This window comes from Mus musculus, chromosome 3 (genome assembly GCF_000001635.26).
Source record: "Mus musculus strain C57BL/6J chromosome 3, GRCm38.p6 C57BL/6J".
Classification (NCBI taxonomy): domain Eukaryota; kingdom Metazoa; phylum Chordata; class Mammalia; order Rodentia; family Muridae; genus Mus; species Mus musculus.
In genome coordinates this window covers 86,913,525-86,931,167 of record NC_000069.6, presented here as the reverse complement: position 1 = coordinate 86,931,167, position 17,643 = coordinate 86,913,525, and the positions used below count along the sequence as shown (strand labels likewise).

At 45.2% G+C, this 17,643-nt stretch overlaps 1 protein-coding gene and 1 non-coding gene across 41 annotated transcripts in view; one reads left to right on the top strand and one right to left on the bottom strand.

Moving 5' to 3' along the window:
• Window positions 1-265: 265 nt before the first annotated feature.
• Gm23376 lies at window positions 266-425 on the bottom strand. The gene has a single exon (XR_003954815.1). It is a non-coding gene; the product is annotated as a U1 spliceosomal RNA (small nuclear RNA).
• Window positions 426-10,215: 9,790 nt separating this feature from the next.
• Window positions 10,216-17,643, top strand: part of Dclk2 (doublecortin-like kinase 2) — a 134,803-nt gene continuing 127,375 nt past the window's right edge. For 19 of the 40 annotated variants that reach the window (XR_867231.3, XR_003954387.1, XR_867229.2 and 16 more), the window contains exon 1: window positions 10,392-11,418. Coding sequence is in view for 29 of the 40 variants with exons in the window: in XM_011240226.2 (XP_011238528.1) it covers window positions 10,998-11,418 (421 nt within the window). In the remaining 11 variants the exon portion in view is untranslated. Of the gene's footprint in view, window positions 11,419-17,643 lie in introns of all 40 variants that reach the window. The other 21 variants (NM_001195497.1, NM_027539.5, NM_001195496.1 and 18 more) reach the window with 8 other exon arrangements.

Genomic DNA, 17,643 nt, shown 5'->3' with positions numbered 1-17,643 from the left:
CTCAGAGGATATATTTTGAAGGATGACAGCTTATTTGTAAAATAGATGCAGGGCATCAGAGCAAGAAAGTTTCTAGACACTGATAGCTGAAAGGAGCTACTAGTTACTACTGGAAGGAGAATGAACACTGGTTTAAGTCAGCGTAGCCTAATACGTGTGTATTTAAGTCAGACCTACAGTAAAAACTGAGGCATGCTACCAAAGGAGGAGAAAAATGTGAGGAATATGTCGCTCACTGGAGCGCTGTACATTATAATTTTTCAGGGGAGGGAGAGAATGAAGTCCCCCACTACCACAAATTAGGCAGTGGAATTTTCTGTATTTGGGGAAATCGCAGGGGTTAGCACATCCCAAGTGTAATGGACGAAGCTTGCCCTAGGAAAACCACTTTCTTGATCATGGTATCTCCCTAAGCAGGTCTATATTTTAAAAGTCATATTGAGTAAAATAAAGCTTAAAAAATAGGTCTTGGTTTTTCCTCTTTATTTTTCTCTTCCCAGATAATTAAGTGCTAAAATCCTTATATGGGCAAGCAAGGGAGGCTTCTGCCCAGTGGAGGTAGATAGTGCCTGCCGCTGTCCACTGCCTTGAGCAGAACAGTTGTAACCCGACAGCGGGGGGGGGGGGGGGGGGGGGACGACGACACCAACTGCCCGAATACCGGTCTCCAGATACCGTTCTTCACTTCAAGTAAAAGAAATGGTAGATTGGAGGGGTAGAGAAGCTGCAGCCTGAGGTGCAGAGAAGAGCAAGAGCACGCAGGGTCACCATGCATGTACTAGTTAAATTGGAGACCATTTGCACATTAAAATAAATGATGATGGTAATCAATACGTTAGGACGTGTATAGACTGCTTTTCTCATCACTATGACAAAATCCTGGATAGACATGACTTAAGGGAGCCAAGATTTCTGTTGCTCACAGTTTTCAGATGTTTAATCCATGATCTCTTGGCCTCATGTGTTTGGATATAACATAATGCTGTGGAATGTATTAGCACAGGTGTTCGGTACGTCTTGGCAGACCAGGAGCAGAGTACAAGTCAGAAACTGGTGGTCAGGTATAGCCTTCAAAGGCATGCCCCAGTGGCAGGCTTCCTAAAGTTAGGCTCCATCTTCTAAAGTTCCCATAGCCTCCTTAAATCAGGCCACACACTGGGGACCAAGCATTCAGAGTATAGTTCCGTGGTGCACATTTTATATTTAAACCATAACTCTCTGAGTCTAAAGTGACAAGGTAATGAGTAAACTGAAAGGTGGAGGATGAATAAGATATTTGTCTAAGTTAGAGCTTGCCTTTCTAGAAAGCAAGTGTGCTGGCTAGTTTTTTTGTTTGTTTGTTTTTTGTTTTTTTTTGTTTTTTTGAGACAGGGTTTCTCTGTATAGCCCTGGCTGTCCTGGAACTCACCAGGCTGGCCTCGAACTCAGAAATCCACCTGCCTCTGCCTCCTGAGTGCTGGGATTAAAGGCATGTGCCACCACTGCCCGGCTGTGCTGGCTAGTTTTGTATCAACTTGACACAAGCTAGAGTTGTTTGAAAGGAGGGAACAACTTCAGTTGAGAAAATATCTCCATAAGCTCCAGCTATAGGACATTTCCTTAATAAGTGATTGAGGTGGGAGGGCCCAGCCCATTGTATATGGTACCGTCTCTGGGCTGGTGGTCCTCTGTTCTATAAGAAAGCACACTAAACAAGCCCTGAGAAGCAAGCCAATGGACAGCACCCCTCCATGGCCTCTGCATCAGCTCCTGCCTCCAGGTTCCGGCCCTGCAAGAGTTCCTGCCCTCACTGCTTTTGAAGATGGAGTGTTCTATGGAACTGTGTGTGAAATAGACCTTTTCCTCCCCAACTTGCTTTTGGTCATGGTGTTTCATCACAGCAAATATTGACTACAGAGACGTTGCATGATGATCTGGTGATGAGACAAACTGAAACTGAGCCTCAGAAGCCTGTTCTAAGAAGAGTGCAGCATCGTCTCTGCAGAATCCTATCAAATACACATATCTTAAGCCTAATTCTGCAAAAAATATCACACAGATCCCAAGCTGAGGCATTCTACAAAAATTATTATTCGGTAATCTTTCAAAAGTGCCAAGGTGGTGATAGGCTAAGAAAGACCAAGGTCATGTTCTAATGCTGATGGTTACAAAAGGACATGGCCACTAAACATGGAGTGAGCTGCAGGAGTTGGTTCTTTTGTTTAGAAGACATCAGCAGGACACCTGATAAAGTTCCATTGATTCCCGAAAAATAGATAGTAATAGCTTGTCAATGTTACTTTTTAGCTTTGCTAGTTATAGTTATATTGTGCTGGGTAGGGGAATGTTTTTATTTATAGAAAATACATAGTTAATTATTTAGGGATGATGAGACATCATGTTGGCTACTTATTCTTCATTGATTCAGAAAAATGTTTTAATTTCAACTTCGTTCCTTATCTATCAGTTTGAGCTTGTAAGAAAAGAGTTTCCATTGTTGTTGCTTTTTCAAGGACAACCTTGAACTTTTGATCCTCTACCTCTGCAATTTAGAGGCACACATACTACTACCAGCTATGTGGTGTTGGGGGTTAAATCCAGGGCTTTGCATAGCAGTCAAAGCACTTAGCAACTGAGCTACAAGCCCAGCCAGAAAAATTGTTTTAAAGGAACAAGACTTATGATGTAAATAGTTTTGTGTATGCTGGATAGGATCAAAATCAAACTAAGACATAAGAAAAATATTCACACCTGACTGATAACATTTGTGATTGAATTTAATTCCATGAGTGTGATGAGAATTGAATGAGAAATGTCTCCCATAGTCTGAGACATGTAAACACTTGGTCTCCAGTTGGTGGTACTGTCAGGGAGGTATTAGGAGGTGTGGCTGTGCAGGAGGAAGCTCGTTGCTGGGATGGGCGCTAAGAGTAGAAAGCTTTGCCTTCTTTCAGTTCACTTTCTGCTTGCAGTTTGCAGTTGAAGATGTTAACCCTCAGCTTCCTTCTCTGGCCTCCATGCCTGCCGCCATGCCTGCCGCGTGCTGCTTCTGCCCTGCCTTTATGGACTCTGACCCTCTGGAACCAAAATCCCAAATAAGCCCTTTCTTGTATAAATTGTCTTCGTCATGGTGTTTTGTCACAGCAACAGAGAAGTTAAGTAATTAATACAAAGGGCTTTGTTTTACGTAACCATTCATACTGAATGTTTTTAAGCTGTGCTTAAAACAAATCACCAACAACCTTGTTAGTAACTCCTTCCAGCCTCACAAGGGACTTTTCCCCTGATATTAGATATGGGTGAATTTCTCTGTCCTTATCCTGTCCTTCCTTCTTCCCTTTCTCTCTCCCTCCCTCCTTCCCTCCTTCCCTCCTTCCCTCCTTCCCTCCTTCTTTTTCCTTTTCTTTTTCTTTGTGGTGCTGGGAACTTATCCCAGAGCCATGTCTATTCCCAGTGAGCCCTCTACCATGAGCTACATCTTAATCCCTGGGCTTTGTTCCTCCTCCATCTGAAACTCCCAACAGTGGGTCACAGAGGGAGAGATCTATAATTAGATCACAATGTCCTCACTGAAAACCATCCACTAATAAAACCCAAAGTTAGGGGAAAAAATTGTGCTTCAGGGATTCTGTAGCCACACTAGAAAAACAGAAAAGATGTCCAACTTCATCTATTCAAACAATAGAACTAATGTCAAAACTTAGACACTGCATGAATGAAGATTAAAACATAAGGTGCAAACAGAAATGTATTAAGGCATTTTTTTTTCTGTAGGTTTTCCTCTATCATTCTAAATTTCTTTAAGAATTTCTCACTGGGCTGGAGAGATAGTTCAGCAGTTGCTGAGGACCTGGCTTTGAGTCTCAGCACCAACACAGCTGTTTGTTACTCCAGTCCCAGGGGATCCGATGACCTCTTTTAACTTTTCGGGACACCAGGCATGCAGGTAGTGCGCGAATATGTATATAAAATGAATAAATCTAATAAAAAAAAAGACTAGCAAAAAAAAATAAAAAGCGTCTTTACTTAATTACTCTGTAAAGCTGGGAACCCTACCCAAAGAGGGAAGTAGGTGATTTCAGTGCCATTCACTGAAAAACAACGGAGCTATTCTCTCCCAGGCTGGAGGGAGAAGCTATCACTTACATAACCTGGCTCAGAGGCCCACTAAAGGAATTGAAGAAGGCTAAAGAGATTAAGCAAGCCTTTAACAAGCAAGAATGGAGAGGAAAGTTATTGGAATGACTTCAACAGACTCCATTTTCCATGTGTCTGTTAGTATGTGGGACTGGGATGTAATACTTTAAAAGCCAGAACTTAAACATTTTGATGCCAATCATTCTTTGTCTAAGTGGTTAAGATGATAAGTGACCTTGGAACAAACCTTTGCCCGCAGTTTCATCAAAATGATCACCATGACACCGTATGTTATAGCAAGGTCAGGGGAGACCTTCCCTCTCCATTACTATAGTCATGCTCAGAGCCCACACTTCAGGCATCAGGGGTGATGGTGGCAGTGCGAGGTACTGAAAGCAATGACAGTGGGGACCAAGGAATCTGAAGGGTTGACTCAGTTTTCTCCTAAAGAGGATGTTAGTCTGTGCTTTTAAAATATATTCTTATTTGGTTTCTATGTTTTATTTTAATGTTTTTGTACCCTTGGGGATTGAACTTAATGGCTTTGTGCATGTCATGCAAGCCTTCTCCTACGGAGGTGCAATTGGTTCTCTTATTACTTGTTAGCTTGAGACAAAGTCTTTCTACATTGCCCAGTCTGGGGTGAACTCTATAGCCCAGTAAGACCTTGAATCTGTGGCTCTCCCGCCTTAGCGTCACGATTAACCAGAATTGAAGGTTTTGCCGTTAGACCTGATTTGGACTGAGCTTTTAAACCATGAAAGACATCAGGAGTTCATGGACTTTGCACCAGGGAGAAGAATTTTAGGGAGAAGAATATTAAATGAAATTATATTATAGGAAAGTGTAATTTTATATTGTTACCGAACTATAGAGACGAACATATCGGCTACATTAAGATAAATACAACTGAGCGTGAGTTTTCCATCACTGTGATGGACGCCAGAGTGAACAATGGGGGAGGAGGGGAAGGTCATTTGGAATTTTGACTATAGAGGCTTTGGTCTGTGGTTGCTTGGCACTGTTGCTCCAGCCTGCACTGAGGCAGAACAGCAGTGTGGAGGAGGTATGGGGGCAGAGCTGGTCACCTCACACTGACCATAAAGCAAAGAGCAAGAGGGGAAAGGCAGAGGACCCTTTTCAAGGGCACATACCCAGTGACCTAGCTTCCTTACTCTGGACCCCACCTCCTGAAGGTTGCTTGACCTCCTAATCATGCCACAGATGGGCGATGAGTCCTTTAAGACATCAGGAGACACTTAAGATCTAAACCATAGCAACCTCTTTACATAAATGTTAGCTATTATTATATACGTATGTGCGTATGTGTATATCTACACATATGCGTATGTGGAAATCTTTCATATCTGCAGCAAATCATGATCATCTGTTACTTCAGATAGGCCAAAAGCATCATGGGAAATGCAAGGAGAGACTATCTTACAAATCTAAATATACCTTAGTGAAATTAATGTAGATTTATTAAAGACTACTGAATGAATCCGAATGGTGTTGTTTCCGTAAGCAAGATAAATGTATTATTTTAACATTTGGATATTTCAATTATGGGCAGGGAGTATAGAATATTTGAGCTGAAACAATCATCTAATTTGCATCGTAAGCCCACTATAAATGTAAAAAGCATGCATTTTAAACTCTCAGTTAATGAAGACAGGTCACCTTGTGATTAATAGGCTATGAGAGCTTAAAATGAACATTTTTTAGAGGGAGCTCGGCGAGGCAATTCAAGATCTGCCGCTTAATATATTTCCTTGTCTATAATCTGTTTCTTTAACCAGATCATAACTACTAATTTATCATCATAAAGTCATTATTCTTTAAGTATTCCCGACACCATCCCAATGTAGCACGTACAGTGGTGATAGGAACAGTCTGTCACCTGCAGCATTTGCATAAACATCGAATGTGCTACCGAAAGAAGGAAAACACTAAAATCATGACTTGTTTTAAAATAAGAAACTCAATTTTGGATTTTTTAAAAAAAGATTTATTTATTTATTATATGTAAGTACACTGTAGCTGTCTTCAGACACTCCAGAAGAGGGCATCAGATCTTGTTACAGATGGTTGTGAGCCACCATGTGGTTGCTGGGATTTGAACTCCGGACCTTTGGAAGAGCAGTCGGGTGCTCTTACCCACTGAGCCATCTCACCAGCCCCTCAATTTTGGATTTTTAAATAAAATCCCAAACATAAATATTACTGGGAATTTGGGAATGTTCACTTGGGGTGTCCCATGTTATTAGAGACTCTGTCATGTTTTTCAGTCTCTGTCCAAGGTTTTGAGTTTTGTTATAAAATAATTTAAGAATGAACTCAGAGGAAGTTATAGGACAATTTTATTAGCATAAAAAAAAAAAAAAACCCAAGCTCCAGGGCAGTCAAACTGCAAATCTTGGCAGCTGCCTGGAGGAGGAGGAGAAAGAAAGCCAACCATAGCATTTGTCCATAGCAGATATGGGAAGGGTTGGGAGAACAACTTCAGAGAACAGGAAAGTCCAGAGTGTTAAGGAAGGCATGTCCAAGCTCTGACAAGTTTCTGAAAAAAGGAAGACAAAGGAAAAGTTGGCTTTTCTGTAGAATTCAGTAAAGCAGGCAGGCTTAGCCCAAGCAAGCACACAGCTGGGCTCTGTAAGTGCCTGCAGAGGGGCAGGGATTCTGGGAAGGAAACTTAAATGACTTCCTTTTTTTGTTTGTTTGTGTTTTGTTTTTCGAGACAGGGTTTCTCTGTGTAGCCCTGGCTGTCCCGGAACTTATTCTGTAGACTAGGCTGGCCTCGAACTCAGAAATCCACCTGCCTCTGCCTCCCAAGTGCCGGGATTAAAGGCGTGTGCCACCACTGCCCGGCTATTGAGTTCCTTAAATGAGTAATTACTCTCTCCATCTCTCTAGGATGGCTTAAAGCGAACCATTCTCTTTGAGGGGTGGTGTCTTAGCCAGAGCCAACTGGATTAACCCTTATGTTTTGAAGAGCTTGGAATGTTAGATTTGTACCCAGGCCAGAGAACTAGCTTTCCCTTGATGGGTCGCCATGGAGCCCTGATCAACGCTACAATGATGGCCCCCACTCCTCACCTAGGAGATGGGTTGAAATTGGGGAGGAGCTATAACCCATTTTAAACCTCAGCTCGAAGGTCCCATTCTAAAGCTGCTTACCAGAGGGATCGTCTCTGAACTGCAGTTTCAGTCCCGCCTGTACCTATGGCCTATAGGAAAGGGTAACTTCAAGGGCAGCCAAGGCCGGGTGCTCCCCTCTGGTTCTGTGGTTCTGCTTGCCAGAGTAGCGCAATGCTCTTGGGCGTGCCGCTTTTCGAGTTCCTGCCCCTACACTAACTAGCCAGTCTCCACCTCCTATCTCATCACAAAGAGCAAACTGCACATTGCCTTTGGAAAATGTTGAGTCTACAGAAAAATCCCTGAATACTGTAGTACTTTTCCACGGACTTTCACGTTTGATATTACTAACAATTGCGGAAAAAGCACAGCTATATTTATATAAATGTATATGTTACATGCTGCAAGCATCGGGTATGAAAAGGACAGCAAGTTCTCCTTGAGGAAGCAACAAATTAGAAAAACACCTCTCCTAGCTCTGTTCCAATCGGGATGCTGGCTACATGGTAGCACTGAGAGTCTCTTTTTGAACTCTATGTCCTTTCCTATTAAAATTTAATGGGGAACACTGGGATTTATAATCATTAAAGCTTATGAAATAAAAAAAATGTGCTTCGTTTCAAAAAGCTCAAGTCTACAGTTCTCAGGGCCCCCCACTAGAAACTGTTACCTCATTGTTCTAACTTCTGGGAGAAGAAGCACTTGGTGCACAGTGAACAGAAACGAAGACATGAGACAGCAGATTGCCAAAGTGCTTGCAGCCTAAAAGGTCCGTAGGCATCTTTTATGTAATAAGTAATGGAATGGCTGGAAAACTGCCTTGAAGATCGAAGCTCAGGGCCAAAAAATTGAAGACATGTCAAGGCCTTTGAGAAAAAGAGTAACAAAGTAAAACCGGGAAATAGTCAAGACAAGTTTTTTGTTTGTTTGTTTTTAAATATAAAACCACTTAGTGGAGAATTTAATGAAGTTTTATTTAAACAGATTATACCACTTGAAGGTTTGCATTCTCTTCCCTGGGCAGTGTAGACTGGGGAGAGGTACTAAGCAGAGTGCCGAAGTCTGGTCTCAAAAGCATTGCCAGCCTGGGTGGCCTGAGGGAAGAGTGTGGGATGCAAACACCAGCCCTTTATTTCTCTGTCATGTTGAGCTTTCTACAAGAAGCGTTTACCAGATCCTTGCTGCAGATTGCCAGTGAAGTTTTTATACTTACTGGATAGTCTACGACTATTTAAAAAAATGTGTAATCAGAGCAGAAAGGGGTTATTTTTGTTTTGTTTTTGTTTTGTTTTTTCGAGACAGGGTTTCTCTGTATAGCCCTGGCTGTCCTGGAGCTCACTTTGTAGACCAGGCTGGCCTCGAACTCAGAAATCCGCCTGCCTCTGCCTCCCGAGTGCTGGGATTAAAGGCGTGTGCCACCACGCCCGGCTGAAAGGGGTTATTTTAATGTGTGAACGAGGGAATGTTTTGAGATTTAATTCCTTCTTGAATTGCCAATAGATGAGAAATGAAGTATTTTCCCCCGATTTTTTATTCAAGTAAATGTTAGGGTTAAGGGGAGTTATAGAACGGTAATTCACAGCCGAGAGAGAGAGAGGTCAAGGTTGGCTTCCAGAAGGTGACTTATTTGCCTGTGGCCATCCTGTCTTCATAAAGCCACCTTAAACTAGATCTCAGTCCAGGAGAGACCCAAACAGTCTCCAGACAGGTGAACAGCTAGCAGGTCAGACAGGGTTTCTGAGATGCAGGGAATATCCCAGCGAGGGAAATACATGCCAGTTCTAAACATCTCACTGTAGACATTCTGCACTTGCACGAAAGAGGAAAACGTGTTACGGTTCTATAAACTTTAAACCATAAAGCAACCCAGATTAATTAGTAGTTGCCTCCTTGAAGCCTGCCTTCTCCCAGTTCATTTGCATTAGAAATAGAATTCAGGAACAATTTTTTTCCTCACAAAAGTTTTTAGATTTATTTACTGTGTTGTCTTGGCATGGCATGCATGCAGGGGTCAGAGGATAAACTACAGGAGTCTATGCTTCCCTTCCACCACGTGGGATCTGGCGATGATTGGCAGTTCTATGAGTCACCTGACCTACTGAGTCATCTTGGATGCCCATGGAACTTTTTTTTTTTTTGCCCCTCTATCTCCATCCGTTCTCATGTTTTGGCCAACTAGGTCTATGAGGAAGGATTTGCTTCACGGTGCTCATGGTTGTGTTTCTACCCACTCCTATTTTATGCTGTTCCAGTCGATCACAAGCAAAGCGTTTTTTGTCGCCCTACCTTCAAGGACAGTTTGGAGCTGTTTAGGGCTGCTGAAGAACCGGGTGCCGAATCATTAATTTCATGTGTCAGGTTGGGGCCAAATGCCTTTGAGCTTCATCACCAAAGTGAAATAACGGACGTTTCAAAAATTTCTTGAAACATGTCTATTGTGGGCCAGATATCCACTTAAGAAGAGGTTTTCTTGCATGATGGGTGTTTGTCAGTCCACTTCTGTGAGCAGCTCAGAATGAACACGTGAGCGCGGGTAAATTCACAGAGGTTCTGTTCTCTGCTCGCGCATCCCCAGTGATGGGATTAATGCCCGGCAAATGGCAAGCTCTCCACAAATACTTGATTCAATGAAACCAATAACTTGTAGTCATGTATTCATTCAAAGTTACTGGAACTACTGTGTTATCGAATCTGCAGTAGAAAGTGTGAAGGATTTTTTTTTTCTGCCTAAAGGATTTTTTATTTAAACAATAAATCAGACGTTTATAAAAAACTAATATTGCATCCAAACCTAGTGCTATGTTTTGTATTTCTGCTCTAGGTTGGCCTCGGTTTTTCCCCAGGAGGCAGGATAAGGATGTGCTTGCTGCCCTTGAGTCTCCTTCCTTTGTAGGCTTTTTTTTTTTTTCTTTTGCCTAGCGCGGTTGCGCTAGCCCCCGCGCTTGTGGAGCGCGCAGCGCGGTCACGCCCGGGAGCGCGCAGCTCCGGTAGCCCGGCGGGCGGGCGGGGCCTCCTTGGACCGTAGAGCCGCTCCTCGCGCGGCGCCGCCCTCTTCCTCACCATCTCCCTCTCGGTGTGGTTTGTGGTGTCCCTGAAGGGACAGAGGGTGTCCTCCGGGGTCCAGGCCCTGACAGGCGGCCGAGAGCGCGGATGCCCGTGGGCGTGCGTGCGTGGGAGGCGGCTGCACTCTTCCCGCAGGGGCCCAGCGCCTCTAGAGGATCCCCGGCCAGGGACGCGCACCGGCCGTGGACTGGGCCTGGGCGCGCGCGACGCGGCGGCGGGAACCCGGGACCCCAGGCCGCGCCGGGCAGCCCCGAGGCGCCTCGCCCACGCTCGCGCCCCTCCCCCCTCCGCTTCCTTCCTCCACTCAGCGCGCCCGAGAGCGCAGGCCGGATGCGAACCCGGGCCAGCCTAGGGTCGTTCAACTTGGCGGCTCCCGGCCTGCTGCCCGCGCGCTACTTGTGAGGCGTGGCCCGGCGAAGGAGGCGCTTGGGGGGCGTGGGGCTCCTCAGCTGGCGGCGGCGACCGAGGGCGCGCGGGACAATGAGCTGGGCTGCTGCGCGCTGCGGCCGCCTTTAGCTGGCTGAGCGGCTCCACCTGCGAGCATGGCCCGAATGCCCGCGCCAGGTGTCCCGCTGCTTTAAGACGGGACGGAGCGCCTAGATCGCGGCGCGCTGCGGCCGGGGCGGTTGGGACGTCCTTTTATTAATTAATTAATTTGTGGAGAGCTCTCCCGAGCAGCCGCGATGGCCAGCACAAGGAGCATTGAGCTGGAACATTTTGAAGAACGGGACAAAAGGCCGCGGCCAGGGTCACGGAGAGGGGCTCCCAGCTCCTCCGGGGGCAGCAGCATCTCTGGCCCCAAGGGCAACGGGCTCATCCCCAGCCCGGCGCACAGTGCTCACTGCAGCTTCTACCGCACGCGGACCTTGCAGGCCCTCAGCTCGGAGAAGAAGGCCAAGAAGGCGCGGTTCTACCGGAATGGGGACCGCTATTTCAAAGGCCTGGTCTTTGCCATCTCCAACGACCGTTTCCGTTCCTTCGATGCGCTCCTCATAGAGCTCACCCGCTCACTGTCTGACAATGTGAACCTGCCCCAGGGCGTCCGCACCATCTACACCATAGACGGCAGCCGGAAGGTCACCAGCCTGGACGAGCTGCTGGAAGGTAAATAGGAGGGGCGGGCGCGGCGCGGCAGGTGCGGCCCCGTGCACAGCGGCAGGTGCAGTGGCTGCGGCCAGCGCGCTTCCCCGCCCTGCGCTGGGGCAGCCTGCCGGGCGCTTGCTTTCTAGGCAGCCACGGGAACTGTCTGCTCCTCGGTCGTTTGTGTTGGGTTGGGGTGCACCCATTATCTCCTTCCCAAGAGATTGGCCTTCTAAAAACGGAAGAAAATTCTAATGATCAGAGACAAATACAAACAATGATGGCTGTAAAATTAGCCAACTTATTTTTGCTGGAAGGGCAAACTGTTTGAAAGCGTGTTTCTCCAGTGAGGCGCTGGGTAACCTTTGGTAGAGGCCAGTGCAGTACCTGTGCTGTTCCTGTGTTTGGGATCCCATTGTACCTTCTGTGCACAGCTAGCTCGTTCTGACTCGTTCTAGGTTGGCTTTTCTGGTTTCATGTGTGGCACAAGGCACTGGAGATCAAGAGAGGCAAGCCAGCACAGAAAAAGTCTCACTCAGCCTGTCTTCACTTTGGACCGTGCTGGGCACTTTTTAAAATATCGGACCCGGCCCCACCCCTTAGATATTCTGATGTGCTTGGTTTAGGGTATGACTTGGGCGTTTAGAGTTTTGAAAGTTCCTCAGATGATTTCAGTGTAGCCAAAATGGAAAGCCACCTTGTTTAAAGGATTTTCCACATTTGGTTGGCAACGAGGTGAATCAAGGTGAGTCTCTCTGTCTTCTCCATGAAGAGAGTAACAGTAAGAATGGTAGGGTCTTGGGACCCAGCAGCAAAGGCCTGTTAGAAATTAGGAATCCTGGCACACCAACCATGCATCAATCAGAGGGACTTCGTGCCAATAGGTTTGGTCATTCTAGAGTTCTTGCAGTATTTTTCATTTTTGCTTTTAGTAAGGAAAGGGTGGCTGGTAGTTAAAGAACCCAATTTTTAGTTCCAAACACCCCAAAAGATCAGGCAGATATCTCAGTGTGTACTGAGGGAGTGTTTACATATAATTAGCTCTCAGGCATCGTTCTTAATGCAGATAGTACATTCCGTGTAGCCATAGCCACATGAGCTTGTCAGAGGTGGAAACTGATCCCCGAACTAAGCTGCTTTCTTATTTCAGCATGAGCTTATGTCTAAAGGCATTTTCTCCCTTTCACAGATGAGGAAACTTAAGCAGCAGGGTTACTATTTTCTAATAGGCCTCACTTCTGAAAAAAAAAAAAAAAGTTAGCCATTCTGACAAGTCCCTAAAGTGGCTGAGTTTCTCTGTCACTTTTATCAATGCTCAGGCTACACAACAACCCAATTAAAATTAAGTTATCTTCTTGTGTGTAAGTTTGTAGAAGAGGCTACCTCACACATTGCCTTGGTAGTGAGTTTTGGTCTTAAAGACTGAAAGAAGAGGATGTGTCAGTAAAATGAAGGCAACAGAGGGCCACTTTACTTTTGTTTGTTTCTTGAGACAAGTCTCACTATGTAGCTCTGGCTCTCCTGGAACTCACTATATAGACTAGGTTGACCTCGAATTCGGAGAGATTCTCCTGCCTCCAGTTTTCTCTGACCCCAGGTCAGACAGAGTGGCCGCACATTGACAGGCTCAACTTTGCCTGTTTCACAAGCACTTGCCCCTCACCGGTCCTCAGGTGAAGTAACCTACTTTACCTTCAGATGACTCGTGACTAACAGCTTGAAGCAAAGGCACACAAACATTTGCTGTACCATTATTTACAGTGTCGTAGAATGGACTGCATGTGTGGTTAGTGATTCCCCAAAATATCATCAAGGGAAAAACGTGGAGGAAACTTCCCAACCACCTGTTTGCAGTTGAAGTGACTCAGAAGGCCACCCATCCCCTAGGGAGAGAGAGACTTGATATATAACATGTGCTATCATTAATCCAGAAAATGCTCTCACCTTTCTGATGATAGTCATCTGTGAAGCAGTTTAATTCTACTCAACAACACATCATCAAAATACCTTTAGAGAAGAGAAGAACATTTACCTTCTTTGATCATGGTAGAAATCTGTCTAATAGTGGGTCTTTGTGCAGTAATTTCTCAGTGGATGGCGGGTAGCACATGCCTGTGATCCCAGAACTCTAGAGGCGGAGGCTCCTGGAGGAACATCAAAAACTCAAGGCCAGCTTGGTCCACAGAGTAAGTTTCAAGTCACTTAGTGAGGATTTGTCTTTAACACTGAGCCATCTCCTTTATTATTTATTATTCAGTTTTTTAAAGAGTGTTGCTATGCAACTGTGAGGAACAGAGTTTGGGTCCCAGAACCCACATAACACACTGAGTGTCTTTGGAGGCTTGCCTGTCCTTCTAGCTTTTCAGGCAGAGTCAGGAGATCCTAAGGGCAAGCTGGCCACTGTATCAGTCTAGCTGTATCCATAAGCTCTGGGTTTAACTGAGAGATACCCCCACCTTGATGAATAAGGTGAAAGAATGATTAAGGGTGATTCCCAGGGTCAACCTCAGTCCACCACATAGGCAGACATGCACATACATATATGAAGTTTCAGTTAAAATCGTGCACCCAAATGTTCAGATTCATGCTGCTGAAGTGGGCAGCTTTCTGAAGGCGCTTACATAATCAGTAAGAGTAGGTCTACGGAAGGTGGTCTACAAGGGGATGGTCTACACCCATCCGCTCGGCAGAGATAGACTGGGTGCATGACATGCCCACATTGCCAAATGTCTGGTAGTAAACCATGTTTCACTTCTTTTGACTCTTCCGCACCAGAACCGTACTTTAGGAGGTGATTTTAAAACACCAAAGCCAAGATTGTGTTCAATGAAGAGGAGAAAGAGCTTGACTCAAGGCAGCAAGGCTCAAGCCCTGCTTCCTAGCTGCTCTCCCTTGAGCTCAGATGACAAAAGAAATTTGCATGGCCCAGATTTCTTTTCTTCTGCCTGTGACATTGAAAGCCTCTGAAGAGTTGAGCTGATCTGGTGTAGGCCAGAATGCTGTTAGCGCTCTTCCTGAACCAGCAGGTACCTTCAGCTAGCTGATAACTTTGCTGAGTGGATGGTGTGAGTTCCTATAGTATTGGTTAGTTTTTGCAGCTCTCGTGGGACCATAGCTTCCAGCAGTTAAGTGTGGGAAAATCAGGTTGAGCTGTTTGAAAGTTTGAGCCAGCCAAGTTTGGAGTATCCCTAAGGTTCCATTCTGAGTGTCCAGGTCAGGGCTTTTACCGCTTTTCCATGTGGCCATACCCTGTCTTCAAACAGAATTTGTGCACAGCCTGGTTATAGGTATAGAAAATGGTGTAATATTTACTGAAATTATATCATAGAAGAAATGTATTTTTTTATTTAAAATTTGTTTTATTATGTTTATGTGTGTGGGAATGCATGCCACTTCGAGGACATGGAAGTCAGAGAGCAACCTGTAGAAGTCTTTTGTTCTCTTCATCCACCACATGGGTTCTGGGATCAAGTATAGTTCAGGTTATCTTGGTGGCCTTGAAAAATGTATTCATTTTTAAGGACTTATTTATCTTTACCTATGTGTATGTGTGCTGATGGTGTGTGTGTATTTCATAGTCGGGGAAACAAAATCTTAGCCAACATGCCAGTGTGGAAGGAATGACTCTTGAGTTAATAGTTTCCGTGAATCTCATCTCTATCTTCCTCCTTAAATATGAAAAGCAGATGTGCCGTACACGCCTGCATAAGAAGCTCTTTGCAGAAGAGGAATTCTGAATTTGAAAGTTTGAATAAAATAATAGGGGAAGAGGAGGAGTATTTGGGAGAGCAGCCATGGAACTGGAGTGATACAGAAATACCCTGGAAGTTGTAAAACAAGGGCAATATTCCACAAGGCTTTAAGCACTGGAAATGAGTATCTTGTGGTCTCGGTATGTGGAATAAAGAGGACTAGGTCTCTCTGGTGGTGATGGTTAGGCTACTTTCTTCTGTATTCGGAGGCAGAGAGGTGTCTGACTAGGTCTTCGCCCCTCATCTCCACCTTACATGTTACCACTAACCTTTATCTCTTTTACCCGTAAATAAGCCACCATCCTGTGGGTTAGAGATCTGCTTTGCTTATCCTTGCTACCATTTCCTATAGATTTTAAGTGTAATTATTGAGTGAGACATTTTGCTTGGTTCATTTCCTCTTAACCCATGTAATAGCTGGTGAGAAACATGGCTGCACCGTCCTCTGTACTGTACAGATGTGGAGGCCTAGGCTCAGAGAGGATAAAGGTATTGCTGTCTTGTCTAGTGGTAGGAGGTAGGCATTACACTTAGTCTTTTAACTCTTACCACCCGCCCCCTCCAGGGGACCAGCACGTGGTAGGCGTGGTAGGCGTGGTAGGCGTGGTAGGCGTGGTAGGCGTGGTAGGCGTGGTAGGCGTGGTAGGCGTGGTAGGCGTGGTAGGCAGAGCAGCGCTCCTCACTGCCAGTGGCTCCTAACTTGCCTTCCTAAAGCTGCTTTGCTCCACCATCCGCTCAGAAGTGGCTGATGCAATGGGGGCAAAGCCCTTCTAGGAAGGACTGCTGTTTTCATAAAGGAGGCCCTTGAGAGCTTGTTTGCCTTGGCTGTAGGAAACTGCTACAAAAGGAGTTGCCATTTGTAATCAGGGCTATCCCTCACAAGAAAGACACTCCGCCTCCAGAACATGCGAAGTATATTTCTGTTTTTATTAGTCACCTAGTGTGATTGGTAGCTAGTATTGATTATCAACTTGACAGGATCTAAAAATCAGCGTGGAGACAAACCTCTAGGCATGTCTGTGAGAGAGTTTCTAGATTTTGGGAAGACCCACCCTGAGTATAGGTGGCACCACTCCTTTGGCTGGGATCCTACGCTCAGTGAAAAGGGAGAAATTCGGCTTAGTTCTTGCATTCTTGGCCTTCTGCTTCCTGATTGTGGATGCAGCTGCCTCACATTCCTGCACAGATGCCTTCCTGGCCATGGTGGGCTGTAACTCAAAAGTACTGGCCCAAATAAACCCTTCCTTAAGTGGCTTTTATCACGCAATGAAGAAAGTAACTACCCTTGGGTTATGGTTTTGGATTTGGCAGCAGAATTGATTTAAACATGACGATTTCTTCTTAAAATCCGTTAATCTTAGGAGGCATCTGTGGTGGGAGAGAGAAATAATCTGGACTACTTAACTCCTTGTCTCCTTTAAGAGTCAGTCAGGCTGGAGCTGGAGAGGGAGATGACTCAGTGGTTAAGAGCACTAACTGGTCCAGATGGCCCAAGTTTGGTTCCCAGCCCCATGCTGGGCAGCTCATCCTGCCTGTAACTGGAGCTCCAGGGGATCTGGTGCCTCTGGCCGTCTTGGTCACTGCCCTCATTCACACAAGTTTGCTCTCTCTCCCCCTTCCCCCTCTCCCACTCTTTTCTTCCCTTCTCCCTCTTAGAATTCCTTAGAGCAAAAAACAAGAGTGGAGCAGGCAGAGTATGGTGGTTCACATCTATATTCCTGGTACCCTGGAAGCAGAGGATGGGGATGGCATTGCAAGTTTGAGTTCAGCCGAGTTTATAGAGGGACTCGGCCTCCCTCCCTAGACCAGGTGTTGTGACCAGATGAAGTGCTTAGAGTTAGATGTTTTGCTTTGAGATGGGGGGGTACACTTTAGCCCAGGCTAGCCTGGAACTTGTGATCTTCCTGCCTCAGGCTTATAACAGATTCTTACCTTGTGGGAGGATCTTCCCCTCGCATCACCATCTTGAAAATAGGAAAGCTCATCAAAGCCCCACACTGGGGCCGCAGTGTGACTTATCCTGCATAGTCATACTGGGCCTTTGTTGAACTGCTGTTTTGTGCTGCATAATTTTAGTTGGTAGGAATTAGTGGCTGTGTTGTTTTGAAAAGACCTTTCCTGGTTAAGATAGCCTACTGGATACTTGGCCACACTGTTAGAATAAAGATGGTGAAAAAAGCAAGTGACCCTTGTCCTCTTCTAGTTTTAAATGTTTTTCCAGAAAAAAAAAAGCAGTATATATTTATGTTTAACAAATTGTCAAGTTCTTGGGTGTCTAATACCCTTGTTCTTTGAATCAGAAATATTTTAACACGAGGATTTAGTTAAATATACTTTCATTCCATAAGACATAATTTTTATTTTCTAACGCATGGTCTGGTCAGCCATGCCCCCACTAGCCTATGGCAGGATGCTCATTACATTGTATTTTGTCAGAAGCTATTAATTAACTTTATACAAAGAAGGACTGGGAAGATGCTGGTTTGGTGAGATCCAT